The sequence below is a fragment of the Rutidosis leptorrhynchoides genome, chromosome 9 (assembly GCF_046630445.1).
Source record: "Rutidosis leptorrhynchoides isolate AG116_Rl617_1_P2 chromosome 9, CSIRO_AGI_Rlap_v1, whole genome shotgun sequence".
In the NCBI taxonomy this organism is placed as follows: Eukaryota; Viridiplantae; Streptophyta; class Magnoliopsida; order Asterales; family Asteraceae; genus Rutidosis; species Rutidosis leptorrhynchoides.
Genome location: NC_092341.1, coordinates 22,004,164 through 22,028,488, shown reverse-complemented (window position 1 = coordinate 22,028,488; position 24,325 = coordinate 22,004,164). Strand labels below are relative to the sequence as shown.

The 24,325-nt window shown below is 34.5% G+C and overlaps 3 protein-coding genes and 1 non-coding gene across 4 annotated transcripts; 2 read left to right on the top strand and 2 right to left on the bottom strand.

Moving 5' to 3' along the window:
* The first annotated feature begins 6,211 nt into the window (after positions 1–6,211).
* Positions 6,212–9,832, top strand: LOC139867134 (peptide deformylase 1A, chloroplastic-like). The gene is made up of 4 exons (XM_071855466.1): positions 6,212–6,606; positions 7,027–7,116; positions 7,202–7,269; positions 9,440–9,832. Exons 1-4 carry the CDS (start codon positions 6,235–6,237, stop codon positions 9,678–9,680), a joined length of 771 nt encoding a protein of 256 aa, XP_071711567.1. The 5' UTR covers positions 6,212–6,234; the 3' UTR covers positions 9,681–9,832.
* A 1,375-nt stretch (positions 9,833–11,207) lies between these two features.
* LOC139865891 (uncharacterized) lies at positions 11,208–14,938 on the top strand. The gene is made up of 6 exons (XM_071853992.1): positions 11,208–11,341; positions 12,223–12,323; positions 13,193–13,278; positions 13,384–13,445; positions 13,965–14,050; positions 14,623–14,938. The coding sequence occupies exons 2-6, from the start codon at positions 12,243–12,245 to the stop codon at positions 14,713–14,715; spliced, it is 408 nt and encodes a 135-aa protein (XP_071710093.1). The 5' UTR covers positions 11,208–11,341; positions 12,223–12,242; the 3' UTR covers positions 14,716–14,938.
* LOC139869637 (U2 spliceosomal RNA) lies at positions 12,823–13,019 on the bottom strand. The gene has a single exon (XR_011766234.1). It is a non-coding gene; the product is annotated as a U2 spliceosomal RNA (small nuclear RNA).
* Positions 14,939–15,018: 80 nt separating the features above from the next.
* Positions 15,019–16,330, bottom strand: LOC139865890 (F-box only protein 6-like). Its single transcript, XM_071853991.1, has one exon. The coding sequence runs from the start codon at positions 16,163–16,165 to the stop codon at positions 15,083–15,085; it is 1,083 nt and encodes a 360-aa protein (XP_071710092.1). The 5' UTR covers positions 16,166–16,330; the 3' UTR covers positions 15,019–15,082.
* Between the last annotated feature and the right edge of the window lie 7,995 nt (positions 16,331–24,325).

The following is a 24,325-nucleotide window of genomic DNA, read 5'->3' as shown; positions in this document are numbered from 1 at the left end:
CTGTTTTCCAAATCGACTTGCTATAGCAGAGATTATATAATGTAGTTGATGGATTGCTGTAGTCACTAATTGAGGTTGTCTTCTAGTAAAATTTGAAGTCGACATAATATCTAAGCAGACAGGAAATATTCGTTCAGGAAGAAAAAAATTAAAAGCAGAAAATGATTTACAACTGAATTTGTTTGCTAATGTGATTTGATTCGATTTTTATAAAAGATTAGAGACAAGAACAAAATTTAATACCGTTCGATAGTGATATCAACAGTATTCGATTCTTTTACTAATCATATATATATATATATATATATATATATATATATATAATTAGTAAATATAAATGTATTTATAATAATAATACTTTTATTAATAATACTGAAAATAATAATAATATTATTAATATCAAGTATAATGATAATTATTAATAATGATATTAATAATAATAATAATATTATTGATAAAGATAAAAATAATAATTTTTAAGAATAATGATAATAATATGATAATATCAATAATAATAATAATAATAATAACAATAATGATAACTATAATAATATTAATGACAAAAATCATAATTTACTACTAAGTATAATAATAATTAAATAATAGTAACAATAATATTAATAATAATACTATTAATACTGATATTAATATTAATCTTTATTTTAATGAAAGTAATAATAATATTAATATAGTAATTATATTTTAACTTATAAGTAAGTTTAATATGTTGATATTACATATTATTAAGTGTGTAATATTTAATAACATCTAATATATATAATACACGTATTGATTATTTAATATTTATATATCTTATATATAATGCAATATACATATAATATTAATTAGATATAGAAACCATATATATATATATATATATATATATATATATATATATATAGTAACTTAATTATTCTGTATATTATTTTACATTTTTAATTCAAATTGATTAAAGTGTATTTTATTTATTCAAAATATTATATATACACTTATATTTATGTATATATATATATATATATATATATATATATATATATATATATATATATATATATATATATATATATACATAATTATTTACACACAATTGTTCGTGAATCGTCGGGAGCAGTCAAAGGGTAATTGATTACATGAATATAATTTCAAAATTTTTGAGATTCAACATTACAGGCTTTGCTTATCGTGTCGAAATCATATAAAGATTAAGTTTAAATTTGGTCGAAAATTTCCGGGTTGTCACAGTAACATGCTCATATCATTTAAATAAAATAAATAACACTATTTGATGAATATTATATTCAAAATCAATAACATTTAATATTAACATTCTAATTATTGAATTATCGAGGTAAGAAAACTAACAATCATTTACATATTTAACATTTATCTGGTAAATAATATATTAAATTTTATGCAAATGTATAAAAAGGTAAAATTTGATAAATCTTGATTAAAATATATATTTTTGAATATTAACATCATTTGATTAGTTTTTTTTAGATTATAAGACCGCTCTCAACTATGACACATATCAAAGATAGACACATGTGCTACATCAGCGTCGTCTCAACAACTTTTTCATAAGACTTAACCCATCACACTCTCTAGTATCCATGACAAACCCTGTTATCATCAAATGGACCCAAATAAATTAATTAATTAATACAATGTACTACTTTTAATGGGTAATGTACAACAAAATAATACAAACTACTTCGTCCTTGAATATGCTATACTAAACCATGATGAACGACGGGCCTTGGAAAAAAGCTTCAAGGAAACTCGCTAGCAATGGAGTCTTCTGGCGGTGCCCCCAAGAAGCTCCAATGATGTAGCCGTTGTGACCAGTCTAATACTAATAGGTGAATATTATATTCAAAATATAAAGCATTTAGCAATGAATGTCAAGTGTTTTTCCCTTCCTTATTTTATTTTGTTTTTTTAAAGGCAAATAGTAGGCATCATATACTCTCATTTGTCACGTGCGCACGTGCTTTTGGGAGAAAACTCGAATCACATTGCAGGAACCCGATCCTTAAACCATCCCGAGGGGCAGGCGGACCGGGTTTGAATCCTGAATGGATCCAGGAGAAAAATCCCTTGGGGTCAATCTGGAGCTTCATCTTTCAGGCAGATTGATTAATAGGATGAGCAGAGCGAGACTCGAATCCATGATCTAAACCCCAAGCCCCACACAAAAGGTATGGAGATACCATTGAAGCAAACCTGAAATAGTATTTTTATTTTCTTTTAATCACTCCCATATATCACGTAAATAATTTTTTTTTTTTTTGAACGGCAAGCTTGCATCAGTCCGGACCGAAGTCTAGTCATCATTTGCACACACACACGCGTTCGGGCAGGAAACCCGAACCACACTCAGGGGATACGACCCTTAAACCATCCCATACAGGGCAGGCGGGCCGGACCTTAATCCCGGAGCGGATCGGTAAAACCTTCTCTTTGGGCCATATAAGATTCTTGGATTCTTTATTATGAGCTGGATGGTGGTCTAGAAAGATCGAATCATACTACACACTACTCCCCCAAAAAATGTCACGCTATTGATATTGATAGTGTTGTTTTATTCGCATTTGACAAATCATGAATTTTAGACCAGAGGGTGTCGTGATGGTTTATTTCGATGTCTCTTACTTTCAAGTCTAAAAAGATTTTTTTTTTTTTTTTTTTTGATTTGATAAAGTAAAAAAATAATTTGGTGTCAATTTTTCAAAGTCTTGGTGAATATAAATGATATGTGGATTAATAAGAAATTAAAATAGATAAAAAAAAAGGGGAAAAAAAAAATAACCATGAATCACGACGACATTCCGAACTTCGAAATGGACATCGAGGCATTGTTGAAGGACCGTCGATTTCGATGTCCATTTCCGAATTAGTAAACTTAGTAAACAATAAAAATTAGGTGAAAGGACAAATCACTCCAATCGAAATAGTAACCCCACAGGGAGTAGGGCACTCTCACAATTAGTATATAGGGATAATTACAAACAATTACGATGTTGGGTTTCAGGGTTGGAATTTTAAGTTTATTTATAGAAAAAGGTAACATAAACTATGACGATAATTTTAGGGGAAATGACTAAATATACGTTTACATATTATAAATATTACACTGTAACTATTTGGAGGAGTACAGTCGTAACAGTCCCCTTTTGTCTATGTAGTCTTGTCCTGTTGGCCGGGGAACTCAGTGTAATCTTGAAGTACTCCATAGTAAATTTCGTGAACTCGGATTATAATATGACTTGATAATTTATCTATTTATTAGTCGGTAAAAACTTACGTGGTATACAAAGGTTTCCTTAGGAATCACATCAATAAAGATTATAGGAAGCGGACAAGAGTTGAGGACTTGTGTACGATAGATATCACACCTGTCCAATACTCCAAAAGACATTCACATGTTTTAGAGTTGTTGTTGTCGTGCACTCTGTATAAAGCACGAGTTAATTAGTACTTTGTTAGATGCCATATCGTACACAAATTTACTATATTTTGCTTATTAAATTATCGACGTGGCATGGGAAAGAAGACAATACACATAAAGAGAGAAGTTTCTATAAAATGGTTCAGTTTGTATGGCACATTATTTGTTCTTGTAAGCAAGATCTAGTACTATATGGACAGTATGTTACTCATCTTACATTCTCTTTGAGTTTAGAAGCAAAAGTTAACATACACATCTTACATCCACTTTGAGTTTGAAAGCAAAGGTTGGAAGACATTTGTTTCAATGATTCAATCCGAAAACCAGTTAAAAGTTAATTCGACACTTACATTGGAATAATATATAAAAATGATACTTTAAAGAGTTTTACTATTCAGATAAATAATGCATATTTTTAACTAGGAAGTGGTCCGGAGGGCCCACTTCATTGGGCCCAAAAATAAAATTCATAAAATAAAAAAAAATTAAAAAAAAGACGAAATAAATGATGCGACGCAAACATCATCCGGTGGTTACTATTCATTCCCTATGGCTATATATATATATATATATATATATATATATATATATATATATATATATAATGTATTATAAATTACATTAACAGAAAAGAATTCAAAAAAATGTATTCCTTCCCTAATTTAATAGTCACCGGACAAAAAATACACAGTTTAAGAAAAAAGGATTGACACATGTACTTATCTGTCTACTTTTCAGTTTTATCCTTTACTTTTTACTTACATTTTTGTCTTACTCAAATAAAGTAAGAGTATAAAAGTACTTTAACTAATTATCCTTATTTATTTATGGAATTGGACTATTAATTTTGGGCAGACAAAAAAAGAAAGCACGACTATCTAATTGAGATGGAGGGAGTAATAGATATCATGATTAACTAAAATCACATCGGTATATCACACTTGTTAGTCTAATGAAGAGTTTGGAGGAACTCGCAAATGAAGATGAGAAATTTTCATCTTTGAATTCGGATACATAGAGGATCTTTGTGCTGGTTGATCGGGTGGGTGAGACTACCGTTGAGAGTTTTAATGAGAAATATAAGTAACGGTCTTTTGTCAGTATTTTCCTCTTAGCCAACATGTCTACACCCGTATCGTCTTTATGTTAAGTGTGAGTGGTTCTATTTTAAAAGGCTAATTTTTTTCAAATGGCGTTATTAGCATCACTCTGGGGATTTAACCACCTTCGCGATCATATGCCACTCACACACACGTTAGGAGAAAATTCAATTCGCGACGATGTTGGCGGTACCATCGAAAGTCGGGAATTACTAGCTTATTGATGGTTTTATACTTTTATTATACACTATTTATAACTTGTATTTATACATTTATAATATTAAGTATTATTAATTAATTATTAATATTGTCCTTTAAAAAAAGTCTAAAAGTTAAATAAAGACAAAATTGTTAAAATTGTCCCTGTATTTATGTACTTTTGCCCAAATCATCCTTGTGTTCATAAAACTGCATAATACATCCTTAAATGCCAAAATAAGTCTCAAATCAATCTCTGCTTTAGAAGTTTTTGACTAGATACATGTGTTTGTAAAGTATATTTACCAAACTAATGCATCTTTAAAAATATATTCATAACTCAAGTACATCCTCTTATCTCTAACTTATTAAATACAAAAAAAAAAAAAAAAAAAGGAATTTTTTATGAAAAAAAGTTAAGACATATTTTATTTATCATCAATCACCACAAACTACTGAGCATTGAATGAATTTACCCAGGGACTCAAAAGAACAATTTACCCAGGGACTCAAAAGAACACACAGAGCCTATACCACTACATTATAATTTGAGATATATTACAGTATATAAACTATTAAAGAAGAAAAAAAATAGTTCGTAGGTAAACACTTCGAGTGCAGCTAATGTATTTCGTGAGGTGCAGTTTTAACTTAGTTTGTAGCTCCTCTTGTTGGACTTCGTATGATTTTTATTTCTGTGCTAAGCCATTTTTGTTGTTGTGTTAAGCCTCTTTTGTATGTAACTGGTGTCTTCATCAATTTGATGAGGTATACCTTATGTTACATATTTTTTTTTTCGCTAAACAAAGCTCTTGTATTTCGATCCTTGTATGATATATCTGTATTTATATATTTATTTATTATACACGGAGGCTCGGATACCCGTAGAAAAACTCGTTCACACGATAGTTAGTAAGTAAATTGGGACCCGAATACTCGTGAAGAAACTCGAAACCCGATAGTTATTAAGTAAATGGGGACCCGCCGGATTTGGGACCGAATTTCTTAATCGGGTTTGGGACTTAGATTACCTTAATAGGGTTTCATAAGAATTTCCTTTTTTTTTTTTTTTTTTTTGTATTTAATAAGTTAGAGATAAGAGGATGTACTTGAATTATAGATATATTTTTTAAAATGCATGTTTGGTAAATATATTTTACAAACACATGTATCTAGTCAAAAACTCCTAAGGCAGGGACTGATTTGGGACTTATTTTGGTATTTAAGGATGTATTATGCAGTTTTATAAACACAGGGATGAATTGAACAAAGGTGCGTAAACACAGGGACGATTTTATCAATTTTGTCTTAAATAAATGTTATTGCCCATTAAAAAGTTAAGAAAGAAACCTTTGTGCTTATCAAATCCAATAACAATAGCCCATGTGCTTCACCAAAGATCCATATTTAGATCCAAACAATGGCCCACGTACCTAAACCCGTGACTGCAATTCTCGACCTGAACTGCTAAATCAATCAGCGGTGATGGATGTAATATTACGACAGTTGTCGCGACAATTTCCGGCGAAATCCCTAATTTTACGATCGTATAATAAACCCATCTTAAACCATATTTTACCGCTATTTAATCCGGCCGTTAGATGTTTCAGTTCTCCTACGACTGCTCGAAATCAGAAAACGGGTTGGTTTTCCGGGTTGGGAAATAAAAAGAAAGTTATAGATTTACCATGTATCGTTCAAGCGGGTGACCCGGTTCTTCATGAACCTGCTCGAGAAGTGTTGCCTGGAGAAATCGGGTCGGATCGTATTCAGAAGATTATTGATGATATGGTGCAGGTCATGAGGAGACGACCCGGGGTTGGTCTTGCTGCTCCACAAATTGGTATTACTTTAAAAGTCAGTTTTTTTTTTTCTTTTTCAATTTACATTTTTTAACATCGTGATTTTAATTAATTATTGATTGATTATATAGTACTTCTAGACGTTTGAGCTGTATTATTTGGCTCTAAGGAAATGTAATTATATATCATCTGATTAATGATAGTTTGAAACACAGTAATTGGCGATTAAATTTTGTTGCTATGAACTTTAAATTTATAGTTATTGTATGTATTTCGGTGACATGTCAACTTGTAATGATGGCGCGTCACGTCATACAGCTGACACGTACGTCAAAGTACCAAAAGTTAAATACAATTCACTACACACAAGGAGGCCCGAATAGTTCGATACACACTATGAATGTTTGAGCATAAAATACATTTTCGTGAACTTTAGATTTTTTATTGTTTTATATTTGGTTTATATTATGATCAGATAATTGTGTTGGAGGATTTAAAAGAATATATAGCACAAGCACCGGAGGAGGAGAATAAGGCGCAAGACAGACGCCCATTTGATCTCTTGGTATCTCCTTCTACAACTTTATCAGCACTCAAGTTTTTTATTTATGATTTGTTGAAGTTTTGGTATCCGTTTTTTGAAAATGCAGGTTATTTTGAACCCAAAACTTAGAAAGAAGGGCAACAAATCGGCGTTGTTTTTCGAAGGTTGTTTAAGGTGAGTTTGCTGACCTTCTGGAGTCACTTTAGGATTTAGCTTTCCGCATTTTATTTCTTACTATGAATTTTTAGGTGCTGTATGAATTATGAGTCCTATGTATATTTAGTGGCTTATGAGCTTATTAGTTTCAGCTTAATTAAGTTAATTAGCTCATAAAGCAAATAAGCCCAATTATTAGTAACAACAATGCTGGTGTTGTTTCTGCCTCATTGCATCTAACTAGAAAGAGTTTCGGACCGCGCGTTGCGACGGTTGCATTTGGATATACGTTGTTTGTATACGTATGTTTACTACCTATTACATACATATATAAAATATAATGTTGTACATTTGAAAATTTGTGAACACAAATATTTATAGAAAACACGATATTTCCGGAAGTAACATATTTGTTGATCCTTTCTCTTCTTTATTTCTATCAAAACCACCGAGCCTTGTTGAAGAACTCGATCGTCAATGTACCGTCTTGTACAACCCACTTTAAATGACCCTTTGTTAAATTGTACATATTTTTTAATCAGATGTAGAGGCAAAGTTTGTGTTAGTTGGAACGATTGACTAATTAAGTCATTGTAATGTTGATTTGCACCCTTCCTAATTTCTCAGTAGCGAGGTGGTAGCTTAATAAATTTTGATGTTCAAAAAAATAATATCGTGTTTGCTTTAATTTTCCCCAAGAAAAACAAATATACCTAATGGCCCGCGGGTTGCGGTGGAACATTTTAGCGTCTTTTTTTGAAACTAAAATGTTGAGCAAGAATTGAGATAAAAAAAATTGCGAACAAAAAGAAAGAAAAAAGGGGCAGGAGGACTCGAACTTAGGTCTTCTTCTCTTACAAAATCATGAACTTACAAGTTGCTCTAGCTATCCGTTTCGAATATAGTTAATTGCGTTTTGTCCGTAAAATTATTTCGAGTTGAACGGTGATGATGGAGAAATGTATCTCGCTTCTAAAAAAGAGATAAATCTCTTTAAAAAATTGGTGGATTTTATTTATTGATTATTATATTAAATTCAAAAGTTACAGTTTAACCCTTTCAAGTTACTGAACATTTACAACTTTTATCCTTGAATAATTACATCTTTAACCCTCTAAATATAGCCCATTTGACATAATTTCCCGTTGACCAAACTACACTCCCTTGTAACGACCAAAAAAAGGTTGCAATTATTATATATTGAAATTAGAAGATTTGAATGAGTATGTAATTAAATTCTCCTTAAAATAAATGGATTTGTTCTGTGTGAACACACCTTGTTAAACGGCATTAAGCAAAACTAGTACGGCGCAAAATTAGGTGGCTGTTAGTATATAGAGAAAAAAAGGTTGCAATTATTATATATTGAAATTAGAAGATTTGAATGAGTATGTAATTAAATTCTCCTTAAAATAAATGGATTTGTTCTGTGTGAACACACCTTGTTAAACGGCATTAAGCAAAACTAGTACGGCGCAAAATTAGGTGGCTGTTAGTATATAGAGAAATAAAGCCTGCCCTTTGTGAGACTAAGGAATAACCATAGTTTATATTGATATAAGAGGGTCTTTTGGATGTTCGTTTGATAATAAGGTTTGTATTTGAGTTAACTACATGTTTGGTCATTAAGAGTCGAAGTAATCACAAAGGAAGAAACTTGTAAGTTGACCTTTATATCCATTGTTATAGTCAACTATTGATCATTAATCGATTAGACTATTGTTATTGCTGCGTCAAATTGATCAGTGAGTCAGGTTGGGCACCCATTGACGGAAGGTAACGAATTAAATGGAGTGTGAGGGGGAAGCGTGAGTCACAAAGACGGAAGGGTGGCACAACTTTCCAACTAATCATGATTTTTTTTTTGTTTTAATAAATATTTATTTTTATTATTTATTTATTATTTTCCTATCCAACTTCCATTCAAATTTTACCATATCACCTTATAAATATTTGTCACAAAAATTTGACCTTTTAGGTTAATGAATGTCAAATACAGTCATAGTCAAAAACCCATGTTTTCACCAAAAAGTGCACAATTTGCATCTGACATTACAGTCAGGGTTAATAATAGTCTTATGATTCTCTAAGGTACATCCAAGCACACCTTAATTGTTTCAAAACTTTAATGGAGATGGTCATGGTTATTATTTGGTATTTATTTAATTATTTGATTGTTTTTTTCCAGTGTTAATGGATATAGAGCAATGGTGGAAAAGTACCTTGAAGTAGAGGTGAGGGGGTTGGATCGAGATGGTAAGCCTATGAAGGTCGATGCTTGTGGATGGCAAGCTCGTATTTTGCAGCACGAATGTGACCATTTAGACGGAACTCTGTATGTCGACAAAATGGTGAAGCGAACGTTTAGGACTATAGAGAATTTAGATTTGCCTCTTGCCAAGAGTTGTCCTAAGCAGGGGGTTTGCTAGTGTTAAGGTTTAAGGAAGATTTCGTTCAAGTAGAGATTCATTGGCTATGTTTATGATCTTTTATATGGCACACTAAAATGTGATAAATTGGGTGTTTAAAAGCTAAACATCATCCAAATTAGGATGCAGGAGTTTTTCTTGTATGTTTTATTGATTAGATACAAGTAATAAAATGTTATAGCTTGTTTGTTTTCTGGTCTTTCTGTGCATGTCACTAAACCGCCTAAATAAATAGTTTAAACATATTGAAAACCGCAAAATAAATAGTTCATTTATTTTATATAAACTACTTATCGCCGTTTTTGACATGTGTATCAGTCTTAAGATCACTTGTGACCTTATATATCCGGTTTTTTGCATTCGCAAGAGACACTTGCGACCTTGCATATCCTTTTGTGGTCGCAAGCTCAAAAAATCGGACATGATTGAAATCAGACCTTTCACAAATTCGAAAGACCCCCCTGTGGCTTGCAAAGACATTTTTGCAGTTGTTTTTTTTAGGGCGAGTTGTTACTGTTTGTTGGAAAATCGTGTTTTCTTTAATAAGTCTAGGGGTCGAAATTGCAAAGAGTGAACGATCTAGATCTCACAATTAGGGCCTGTTTACTTGAAGCTTAATAAGATTAATTGCTTAATGGAATTATTTGGTCAGTTTTTTTTCTTGTTTACTTAGGACTCATTAATTAATCAAACCTTAACAAAAGGCTTTGTGGCTCACCCCAAAAACCTATGTACTCCAGATACAGCCCTCCATATTCCATCCCGTACCCTTATATTTTTCTTTTCTTTACGTTATCTCTTAAAACAACAAAATACCTAAACCAAATAATTTCCCCCAAATTGCTTCATCTGATGCTCCGACACCCCGTTTCCACCAAAAATTGATCTCCAGCTTTAACTCGAAATCACCATCGATGCTCCGGCAAACGGCAACCCAAATCAAACATCGATGCAGGTCCGTTTATTGCTAACCTTCTGATACTCCAGTGACGACATGCTGCCCCTCTATTACTCCAGCGATGGCACCCCATCTTCTGCTATAAACAATTCTATAAACAATTGTTTGGATTAATTTTTAACGTTGCTTCTTTGGCTTCTATTTGCAAAACCATTGTTAGATTTATATTCCACTTGTAAGTCATCGTTTATGTAGATGTAGATATAAACAATGGTTCATAATATTTGTTAGGTGTAATAGCTGTAAAGCAATTGTGTTGATTTATATTTTATTTACACGTATTATTTACTTGTATATTTTATATTAGGTATAATAGATTTTAATGGAAACAATCTTTGAGCCGTGGTTTGATTTGTTAATATGTGAATATAATTGATTTTATTTTGGTTCATGGGTAAATTTGTAATTTACATTATTAAGATACTTTATTAAACCAAAAAAGTAAACACCATTGTATTAGTATTGAATTATTTCATATTGACATCCATATCCATATGTCCATTCATATGGATAACATGTCTTAATGAAAAAAAAGTAAACAGGCCTTAGTAGAGGTACCATAACACAATTGATTCAAGTTATAGGGGTTAAAGTGTAACTTTAGAAACTATACTCGACCCGACGGTTGATCGGAGCTAAGGTTGCGCGTGCTCGGGCCTCCAGTCTCTACTCCTCACCCGAAGATCTCCGATCAGATTACGCTGTACGTCTTCCTCTCATTCTATTTATAAAAGTGTCAACAAATTATGCATATTTACATATATGTATATGCAATTACACATCTGTATTAGGGCACGCTTTTGATATTGATCTGATTTTGATGTTGTTCCGTGTTAAGTTTCCGTAATTACATCTTAGTAGTGATTGAGATCATTATCTAATAACTACAAAAAGTTGCTAATTCTATGTGATTAAAATGTAATTATGTTTTAACCTAAGTCTCTGAATAAAAATTTTAAAGTCACAATTGAGTTGTTATCTTAGAATTAGTTCACTCGAGGTTGAATTTGAAGGTTTGGTAATCAGTTAATTTTGGACATGATATAATTTAGGTAAATCTCTAAAAATAATTTTTATGATTTGCAAATGAATTTTATAACGGTTGCTTCGAATACTTGTTGTCACTGTTGTAAACGGCGTCCGTTGCGACGCCGTTGCGCCGTTTTGGTGACTAAACCGTTTCGACCCCGTCCCGTTTTCTTATAAGCCGGTCAACGGTCAAAAGTCAGGTCAAATGCTGGAAAAATTGGGTCAATGCCGGTCAAAAGTTAGAAATTCTGTTAAAATCGGTCGTAAGTCGGTCAAATCAATCAAAATTGACTTAGTTTAGTATTCCATTTTGTATTATAACGCTAATAGCAATTATAGGTACAAACTTGTCAACGAAGGTTTTTTAGCTCTAAAATATGTGTAAATATATATATAAAAGTCAACATTAGTCAACATCCGTTTCGACCCCGTCTCGACCCCGTCTCGACCCCTTTTTTTCCGTTGCGACGTTTTGAGGTCGCTACCGTTTCGGCCCCGTCTCGCGTCTTTTTCAACCTTGCTTGTTGTAGGTATTTATATAGTCTTGTTGGGTAGTAATTGTGCAGTGGAATAAAATGACTAGCACAGCTTGCTTTATGATCATTAGCAAAAATGACATTCCTATATACGAGGCCGAAGTTGGTACTGCTCCTAAGGTATGATTTCTTCCGATAACATCACTTGTAGAGTTGAACATTAAAGTGGATATACATTGAATCATGTAACTAGTTTTTGTTATGTTTGTAACCTAATCTACCGTGTTGATACTTTGAAAAATAGCATCTTTCAATTGTGATTACACGTAGGTAGCATAGTTCCTCACTTTAGTAGAACAACAACAACAACAATAATACCCAATCCCACAATGTAGGGTATGGGGGAGGTGGAGTGTAGACAATCATTCTTCGAACCCTAGATTAGAGGGAAGTCACTACTCCATCCGCGGGTATAGAACCCGCGACTAGATAAGATCGTCCCACCCTCTACTCGAGAGTCAAGAGATTGCTTCCTAAAGGACCTCCGGCCAGGAAAGCTCATTAAAACGAAATAGTGCGGGCATACGTACCTGTAAGAGTTATGTGCGTCTAGGAAGATGAACCCATACAAAGAAGACAAAAAAGAAAACACATATAGCAGTAATGCTCTAATTAAAAATAGGGGTAAGCCAAGCCAAAGCAATTGTGCAACACTAAGGCGACTCGTAAAGACCCCAATGGCCCAATTGCAAGCTATTGTGGTGGGCCTTTCCCCATGAAAAATAAGATTAATATCGAGTGAACCGATGGCTCACATATCAAATATTAAACTGATAAGAACAAATGAATTACTATTGATATTTCTTGTTAAGATTAGTTAGACGAGATTGTGATTTCCAGCTCCCTGTTTCCTATTTATTCATGTCATAATACTGATTACTAGTATGTAAAGCAATCGTATGTGCAAAAGTAAACAATGTAGTCATCTTTTTGTTAAAATTCTCCTTTATCATGTATGTAGAAACTCATATCTTGAACTAACCTTTTAGAAAGAAGAAGCTGCACATCAGCATCAGTTTATCCTCCATGCGGCTTTGGATATAGTCCAAGATCTTGCATGGACAACAAGTGCTATGTAAGATTCAAAATCATTCTCACTGACACTAGTAATATGGGAATAATGGTATTTTTCTGCAGTTCACAAAGCTCAACGTAAATCCGTCAATATTTTTGTTTCCAGGTTTTTGAAATCAATCGACAGATTCAATGATTTGGTGGTATCAGTATACGTAACAGCTGGGCATATCCTTCTTTCTTTTGTAATTTTGTTTCTTTGTTACCTCATAATTACATTACACGCAAGCAAAAAGCTAGGGTAATTTAGGTCGTACATCATGGTCATGATAAGTAAAGTTTGTATTAGGGACGGGGTGGTAGGGTGTGTTTGGCACTATGTTTAAAATTGATTATGTGATATGGAATAATCAACTGCAACAAAACGGGCTGCAAGAGATAGTGTTTTTTGTGCTTCTGCTTTTTGAAGTTGTGATAGTAATATAATCAAGTAGTTGCAGCTACCCTTTAATAGAGATTCTGACCCTAAATATTCTTATAATTAGTTTCACTTTACCTGAACACTAGAAAGTAATCATCTGCTACTTGAATACACGATATTCAGATAATCACTTGAAATCGCAATGCGTAACACCCCTTAGTTATATGCAAGTCTCATATATTAAGGTGGCATTTCGTTTGAAGATTGTATCATTTTGTACATTTTTATCGTCATCTTTCCTTGTTTTACCCTGACTCAAGCTTTACATACACGATTGATGTTGCTTCATGATTCTCGAAATGAAGATGGAATCAAGAGCTTTTTCCAGGAAGTCCATGAGCTTTATATAAAGGCAAGTTTTGTACTATATGATAATTTGACTATCTGGCTGTTAAATTTGTTTTCCTTAACCCGTTCATTCGCCTTATTATATTTTATTTCATCAAGGATGGTCCATGGGATATGCACTTCACGGATGGTTCCTGTGGTTTGTATCACAAATCACTGGTGGTCCCTATACTTTTTTTCCGTCATTGATGGTCCCTATGGTTTGCATTTTGAATCACCGATGGTCCCTGTAGTGCATATCCCATGGACCATCCTTGATGAATAAATGCAAACCACAGGGACCACCGGAGATCCAAATGCAAAATACAGGGACAACTAGTGATTTAAATGCAAAATACAAGGACCATCCTTGACAAAAAAAGTTCCGGGACCAAGAATGATTTTTTATACAAACCACAGGGACCATTCTTGATATTTTGTCTAAATAATAAATAATGGAGTGATAACTACACTCCCAAAGTGCATATGGGTGTTTGATTGACAAACTTTTCTTAGATAGGTATTTTAGCTGCTTCTTTTTCCACGCTATCTGTTTATAATGATCAGTTTTGATTTTGTTGCGTTTAATCTCTGCAGATTCTTTTAAATCCGCTCTACCTTCCAGGATCTCGTGTTACGTCTTCACATTTTGATACAAAGGTCCGAGCCCTCGCAAGAAGGTACCTATAATGTCGTCGTTTCAAATCTTCAAAAGAGTGAACTTATATTTCATATATCGTGTTATAAGATTTCGTTTTTAGTGACTATTAAGTTCCATTGGGTTATCTAGAAGTGCGTGTTCTTGGATTCTGGCCAGTTATACAACTTGGTCATGTGTGTGTTTCAACTCTCAATTAAGTTATGATTTTTGTAAAATCTTTTTATCGTATAATCATATGACTTGATCGTCAAATTCAACCGCGTGTTTGTTAACGCGTGTTTGTTAATGGTTAGGGGATATTATATCAAATGTGACAGCAGGATCATGTTATCTTGTAAATTGTCAGTTTCATTTTGAGGAGAATTACAAAATGGCGATCTAAACAAGCGACTAAACCTAAACAAATGGGGAAGAAGCAAGATTCGGGTGAAGAAAGAGTCCTCTAATCGGGTAATTTTTTAATGTTTTTCCATTTAACCAATTACAACCTTCGATCGAACTCCATTCCCATTTATTCGTACGATCTTGATTTCTCCCCCACACGATCATTCCCGAACCGATTTCCTTGTATAAACACACTCCGCCTTCAATTCCCACACACTTTGTACTACCACCAACAAAATTTTCACTTAAGCCAACCGGCATTTTCTCAATCAGATTCCATTCATCGCTCTCTCTCAACTCCCAAACCGACACGTTCCCGCCATGGGTCCCACCGACGACAGTCAGTTTCCTGTCGCGTGGGACTAGGGCAGCAAACTCGAGCGTGTCGCCTGTTGGTACACTGAGTTCCTTCCATTTATTTGTATTCATTTCAAATCCCATTATGCTATACGCACGGGCTGAGGTCATCCAATATAGTACCCCGTTTGAGTAAACACTCTCATTTGGGGTCCATACCGTAAGCCGCACGGCAAACTCTAACGGCATGGACCCCACAATCGTCCACTCATTACTTCTAGAATCGAACATTTCTATTGTCGGTTCGTATGACGTGGCACCTCCACTTGCCGCCTCACACATCCCACCCGCCACATACACGTTAAACCGGTTATTATCACTAAAACGCTCTATGACTCCTACTGCGGGATTAGTCCTCGGTTTTTTCAAATTCGGAAGGTGGCGGAATTCACCAGTAAACGGATTACAAATCGATAACCGAATAGGTAGCCCACCAATCGACTTTAACACTATCAACCCATGTCCTCCGATCGTTGAAACCGGTCTAGTCATGCTAGGAACACGTGCCAAATTAAGCAGATGCCATGTTTTCTCAATCGGGTTATGAACGAAACAAATGTTAACATTTCGAGTAGGTAATGCAACGAACCATGGCTCGTGACGGTGGTTGCAGCGTGGCCTTATCGACCTCCTGCAGTTGTACCAGTGGTGACACGTGGTCATGGCACGTGCTAAAGAGTGTGGAGGGAGGTAGGAGAAGATGTTGGCTAACAAATCAGAAGGAAGATTTTCCCACATCTTTGAATGGGTGCATCAAGTGTGCAACAACCAAAGCAACAAGATGGAAGAATTTGCAGTGGTATAAAATGAAAAAGAACAATGATGAAAAGTGCAAGGAACCTTTTCTTAATGGGTTATTTGCATAGAGATGCGTGCCTAGTATTGTTTGTGATCGAATCTGAAACACATGGGGGCCGTATGTACTCATTATTGTATAATTTGTTGTGTTGTTGGTATTTATTGGAGTTTGGTTTTTGGAGAGTTGAAAAGCCATAAAGCACACACAGAAACTTCCAAAAAATGTTCTGTAAATCATAAGACCATTTCTTTTTTTTTTAGGACAGCGAAATTGGGATCACCCGAGGGGGACTAAACCACCCGTTGCGATCATCTCCCGTTTCGACTATGCCGATGCAGCGATAATAACCCCGCCCCCATCGCTGTCCGGGAGGAAACCTTGAAACCGATCCAAGGGCACGGCCAAGTAAAACCCCCCATTCCTTTACCCCACTTAGGGGTGCCCCGGGTGATTCCGGACGGGCAGGATAGAGTTGCATTTACATTTAAGTAATTGTTGTAGCCGGGTGGAGTCGAACTCCTGACCTCAAGTGTATTAGAGGCAGGCCACTACCACTCAACCACAACTGCAACCCCTCATAAGACCATTTCTAACGTGATATCACAGACAGTTGTGTATTTTTTTTTGCTAAAAAATAAAAATTGCATGTGATATGTCACTGACATTTTTTAACTGTTGTGTCAGTTTTTTTGGTCAAATATTAGATAGGGTGATGTGGTTAAATCTGATTGAAAATTGAGAGAGAAAAAATAAATTAATAATAATAAAAATATAGTAATTAAATTTGGAAAATCACTGATTGGGTGGAAGTAAAAATGATGAGTTTTTGTTTTTGCGTCACAAGTCCAACTGACGCTTTGGACTTACACCTCCGTTAACTTTGTTACTTTCCGTCAGTTGGTGTCCAGCTAATCTGACGGAGCCATCTGACTTGCTGTTAGAATCGGTCTAAGTAGGGTATCTCTTTATTAAATGTGCATTAAAGTATTGCATAGTACAGTATTTTAAAACGTATTTGATAGTGTACATCTAAAAAATAATGTACGAATAATCACGCCAATTAAAAGTCTAGTGGGGTTTGCTTATACGGATCTATCTATTTATGTTTGAATCAATGGATAGATAATTAAATCAATGGATAGATAATTAAGGAGCACAGAACGATAACGATGTACAAAAATGAATACGCCATAGGTAAATGACACGCCATTGTGGTCAATTATTGACGTGTTTATGCGTATTAAAATTGTTATCTTATATTCATAGGTACTTTAAAATGTACACTAGTTTACCAAAGATGTGAAACACAAAAAGTTTGATGGTAAGACTGTGTGACAGAATTCCTTTCTCAATATTTGCTTCCCATGACTAAATAGTCATAACCATCGACATACTTCCTCGATATTTTAATTAAACTTTAAATTTTTTATTTTCATTAAATTTAAATTAAACTACAATAAAATTTAAAGTACATTAAATTAAAAAAAAATACACTAAAATATAAAATTATATTAAATTTTAAAATTATAAAAACTATTCTTCGTCTTGATGTTCTTGTTCTTCGTTTTGATTTTTTTCATCTCCATTTTTGTCATCGTTAATGTGTGAAGGTCCCGCTTCATGTAGATTGTTTGAATTTATTGTCTGATTATGTCGGGATTCGAATTTGAGGTATTGCGATTCATATTGATGTGTTTGGAAGTAAAAAAGATGATAAAATGAGAATGTATTTGGATATGAAAAAAGTGATCAAATGAATGAATGATAAAAAGATGGATGAATGAGAGGTGTTAGAATAAAATGAATGAAATATGGATGTATATATTAAGAAATAATAAATAAATAAAATCAAAAATAGCCGTTGGAATTTACAACGGGTATATTTTTGCCCGTTACCTACATCCACAAAACATTTCACAGCAAGACAAAGACACAGACGAAATGGAGGGCGGATGGCTGGACGGACCCCTAGACGGGTCGCTGCCATCAGCGCCCTCCTAGGCGGCGACCTGGGCGGGACTCAGGGTCTAACCGTTGAAAGCACTCTAAGCAGTAATTTTTTTTTATTGTTTTCAACAGTTATGTAACTATGTAGAATAATATAGTTAGAAGTCGACAGAATATGATATCGACTAATAATAATATAAACTCATGTGAGTGTATAAACTATGAAGTATATGTTGAGTAGTGTTGTATCCCACATCGACCGTGATAGTAAAAATTAAGTAGTTTATAATAGTTTGTGTTCCTCATCCCCTTAAGTTAATTTTTGGGGTTGAATAAGTCTGTTAAACTCATTATGGTATCAGAGTCAAACGAACCAAATGTGTGATGTTGGGAGCCCATGTGTGCACGTCTCGATGTGAGGGGGTGTGTTGGGTAGTTTTGTATCCCACATCGACCGTGGTAGTAAAAATTAAGTAACTTATAATAGCTTGGGTTTATCATCCCCTTGAGTTAACTTTTGGGGTTGAATTGAGTTTAAGTCTATTAAACTCATTAGTATAAGAAGTGTCATATGGTTATGGTTTGTGCAGTTTCTTGGTTCGCTTGGATTTTTAAAGGATGATATCTTTCACCCACTTTAGGATAAATCCACAACAAATATTCATTAACTAGTGCGGACCGGCCCGCACGATGCGGCGGGGAATTTCGGCCGGCGTATTCATATTTAACGCAGTTTTATTTACCGAAGGGAAAACGGCCCATGTGTTATGCGTCGTTGTTGGTGTCGTCGTATTTAGTGTTTTTTAAAATATGTCCGGTTCGAACGTAGTTAGTTTCGTTTTATTGATAAAATTATTTCGAGCTTAACGGTGCTGGCGACAAAATATAACTCGCGGCGAGCAGGAAGATACGGGATGTCGTTGTGTTTAGCGTTTTTTAAAAAGTGTCCGTTTCGAATGTAGGTAGTATTGTTTTGTTCGTAAAATTATTTCGAGTCTGACGGCGTTGTCGGAAAAATTTAACTCGCGGCGAGCGGGAAGATACGGGCTGTCGTTGTGTTTAGCGTTTTTGAAAAAGTGTCCGTTTCGAACGTAATTAGTTTCGTTTTGTTCATAAAAATATTTCGGGTTTAACGATGTGGTCGGTGAAATTTAACTCGGAGCGAGGAGGAAGATACGGGCTGTCGAATTGGTTGGGTGGAGTTTTTTATTTTAATTGAGAGAATTGACGGTTTAACCCCCTGAAGTTTGGTGTAATTTTTGTAAGCTGATTCTAATTGAGGGGGTAAAATGCAAAATCCCAATGTGAAAAGGGCTACTTATCGTTTTTTGTTTGAGGGAACTACTGAAAACCTCGTGGTTTTTAGTATGTAGAGTGTTAATGTTAATGTTAATGTTAATTAATGTTAATGTTAATGTTAATGTTAATTAATTAGTTGTATAGTTAACTAGTTATTGATTGTTTGTGGTGGATTTATAAAAAAAGTGAAGTGGACTAATTATACCCGTTTTTAAATTGTATTTGTAACTAAAATGATTTGCGTATCACAGGTTTAAAACAATGTATTCAATGTACTCCATTAGTCCTTTGTGATTATGAATTATGATATGTTTTATATCTTTGATCACATTCATATTACTTTAATTAATTATTAATTATTATTTTGATATTAAATGAATTAAATGATTTTCCATTTAATGGTAGGGAATCCGTCAATAAATGTCAAACATGTAATCAAGAAACTTTCTTATGATTTTATCTTCTATCCCACTTTAAATCTCGCTTTATGAAGTCCTACACACACCTTTGATATGCAATACACCCATCAGTAATTAATTTCCAATAACAAAAAGTAATTAGGTATCATGTACTCCTGTTAGTTGCAACTGAGTTATGTACACGTACAACTATGAACAGTTTTGGAAGTTTGCCTCTTTTTTTTCAATGGTAAAAAATACTCCGTATATCAATACCAAAAGATAGGCAAAAGCCCTATCTTTTAACAAAACAACATACATCCCACTAACCAAACAAATGACACCTAACAAACAAAAAACACGCCTACAAGGCTACAATACAGCATCGATGCTGTTCCACCTTAATCCATCTCCAATGAACTACCATTCCATTTTATACCACATCTCTTAGCCACTTCCAAAACATTTCTGGATTCTCTGAACAGTTTTGGAAGCCAACAGTTGTTTTAAAGTCGTATTTTGAAAAGAAAGAAAAAGAAGTAAAATGATTTAAAAAATAATAATGTTAAGTTTTCTTAAGAAAATAAAGGAAATAAAAATGAAAGATTTTACCGTAATTATGTTTTCTGTCTTTTCTTTCAACTGGACAGATCTCTTTTCATTTTCTGTCATCCCTCGGTTGTGGCCCTCAAACGTTTGAGTTATTAGTGTAATATTATGAATAGATATTTAAGAGTAAAACACTTATTTAACTCGCAATCTTCATTATTTTGGCTCCAATAAGTATTGTCAAACGTTTTCCCTTTTCTCAACACATTTACATGAATCAAAACGTAAATATTATTTCAAATTAAGTATTGTCAACACAACGGTTCTCCCCATGTACTTTGTGTCATGCATGGGATAGGGAGACGTCATGGGTTCGATTCTTAGAGATGACATGATTTTCTTTAAGCCAATTGAATGTTGGAAGCTTCGACGAGCCCAACACACCCACTATAGAGGACCTAGACTATAGAGGACCTAGACTATACTAGACTCACTACACCAACACTTTGACGTTGGTTAGCCTTTAATTTTATAAATCCTTAGTGCACAATGTACTTAGGCGACAGTGTCGACCATATATCTTTAGGCGGTATAACCGACCATGTATTACTTAGGCGGCAGAGCCGACCATATAATAAGAACAACAAAAGTGCACTAAGAACTTAAACACAAACTAAGGCTTGATCGGGAAACTTAATAAAAACACTTATATTAAATTACAATTACAATATTACTTACAAGCTTTCTCTTCTCTACTTTCTCTAACTCACACTCTTCTTCTCTTCTTCACAACTCACTTCTTATTTCACTCTCACAACTTCACACAACACAAATGAAATCTCCTCCCATATTTATACTACTCCGTGGAACATTCTAGAACCTAAATATTTCCATGGATATATAAATATCTAGATATTTCTACAACCTACAAATATCTAGATTTTTCTTTTACATTTCAATTTCTAGATTTTTCTCTCATATTCTAATATCTAGATATTTTCTTATACATATTAATATCTAGATATTTTACCCATATACATTTACTAATTCCATATTATTCTAAATTTGCATTGTATTTTAACACTCCCCCTCAATGCAAATTTTCTTCCAACGATGTCTTGCAGATCATTCCAAGTGCTTCTCTGAATTTTTCAAACTTTGATTTACTTAGGCTCTTGGTGAATATATCTGCAACCTGTTCATCTGTCTTTGTTGGCACCATCTTGATTTTTTCTTTAAGGACCTTCTCACGAACATAGTGATAGTGCACTCTTATATGTTTTGTTCTTGCATGAAAGACTGGATTTTCTGCTAGTCGTATAGCTGATAGGTTATCGCAAAGAAGATTTACTTGATAATCTGTTGATTGATGAAGATCTTCCATTAGTTGTTTCAACCATGTAATTTCTTGTGTTGCTGATGATGCCGATCGATATTCTGCTTCAGTGCTTGATAAGGATACAGTTGGTTGTCTCTTGCTGCACCATGATATTACTCCCGATCCAAGACTAAACATGTATCCAGTTGTTGACCGTCGTGTATCATAGTCTCCAGCGTAATCGGCGTCACAATATCCAGTCACGTGACATTCTTTTGTTTTCTTGTATAAAATACCAAAGTTGATAGTGCCTTTAACATACCTTAAGATGCGTCGTACAACATCAAGGTGAGGCTTCTTCGGATTGCTCATGTATCGACTAACCACTCCAACTGCATAAGATATGTCTGGCCGGCTTAGTGTGAGATAAATAAGACTTCCGACCATCTTTCGATACATGGTAACATCTTGAAGACTTTTTTCTTCATCTGCTCGTAGTTTTGTATTCGGATCCATTGGGGTTGAGATAGGTTTGCAATTAAGCATTCCGTACTTTTGTAAAAGATCTCGCGCATATTTCTGTTGTCTCAGAAATAATCCTTCTCTTTTCTGCTCTATTTCGTGTCCAAGAAAATTTTTGAGTTCTCCAAGCTCCTTCATATGAAATCTGATAGACAGATTCTCTCTTGTTCTTTAGATCTCCTCATAGTGATCTCCCGTGATGATTAAGTCATCCACATATACTAGCACTATGGCTAGTTTTCCTTGATCTTGTTTCACAAATAAACTAGAATCTGAATGAGCAACTGTGAAACCACTTTGTACCAAGAACTCACCAATTTTCCCGTACCAAGCTCTTGGAGCCTGCTTCAAGTCGTATAGTGCTTTCTTTAATTTGCAGACATGGTCAGGATGGAACTTGTTCTCAAAGCCTCTTGGTTGCTCCATATAAATTTCTTTGTCAAGTTCTCCATGTAAGAAAGCGTTCTTGACATCCATCTGCCACAGCTTCCAAGATTTGCTAGCGGCTAAAGCTAGTAGAACTCGAATTGTTGTGATCTTCGCCACTGGACTAAACGTTTCTTCATAATCCAGCCCATATTGTTGAGAAAAACCTCTAACAACAAGTCGAGCTTTATACATTTCAATGGAGCCATCTGATCGAGTCTTCACCTTATAAACCCATTTACAAGATGTTGGTTTTACATCTTTTGGCTTTGGAACTAAACTCCATGTCTGGTTTTCTTTTAGTGCATTAATTTCTTCTTCCATTGCTTTCTGCCACTCTCGACTTTGTGCTGCTTCTTCATAAGTAGAAGGCTCAATAGGTATTGATTCATCCACATGAGCAGCATTGGCATACCTTGGATTAGGTTGCCTCGGTCTTGTTGATCCCCGTAATTCTTGTACATGCTCCTCGACATCCATTTGGCTTGGACGAACCTCCTCGGATACAGATTGATGCACACCAGTTTTCCATGGACTCTTTTCCTTAGAGTACGACCCTTCTCCTTCTTTTATTGGATCCAATATCTGCTCTTTAGGTTCTTCTTTTTCTTCTGGACCTTCTTCTAATCCATGAGATTCTGGAAGCTCTATCTTTTGAGGTGACCACCATGAAGAAGCTTCATCAAATACCACATTTCTTGAAGTATGACACTTTCCAGTATTTGGATCACAACATCTTCATCCTTTTCTTGATTCATCATAACCGACAAAAATGCACTGAATTGCCTTCTTATCAAATTTGCTTCGTAAATGATCTGGTACGAAGACGTAGCATACACATCCAAAAACTTTGAGATGGTTGACGGTTGGCTTGATCTTCCATAATCTTTCATACGGTGAAATATATCCCAACTTTGTTTGTGGGAGTCTGTTAATCACGTATGAAGCCGTTCTCATACATTCAGCCCAAAATCTTCCTGGCACATTCTTATCATGAAGCATACTTCTACAAGTTTCGGCAAGGTGACGATTCTTGCGTTCCGCGACTCCATTCTGTTGTGGAGTATTGGGACAAGTTAATTGTCTTCTAATCTTGTGCTTCTCAAGATAGATATTGAACTCAGTCGATAAATATTCTCCTCCATTATCTGTGCGTAAGCACCTAATCTTATTATTGAGCTCACTTTCTATCTTCTCCTTGAACTCTTTAAACTTCTGAAAAGTCTCCGACTTTTCCTTCATGAAGTAAACCCATACATACCTTGAGAAGTCATCAATGAATGTCACCATATACTTCATACCTCCAAGTGATGTTTGTTTCACTGGGCCAAAGACGTCTGAGTGTATGAGCTCTAGTGGTGTCTTGGACTGATATTGTGACTCCTTGAATGGCAATTGGTGAGCTTTTCCAAATTGACATCCAGCACATATTGTATCTGTTCTGATATCAATTTGAGGAAGCCCATTTACTATGCGTTTCACCATCATCTCCTTTAACTTGTTGTAGCCCACATGCCCAAGACGTTCATGCCAAAGATCAGCCGTCTCATTCTTTCGAGTCTTATCCACATATGCTGTTTCAGCAGATAGTACATAAACCGACTCTATTCTTCTTCCTTGCATAATTGGATTGCCAACCA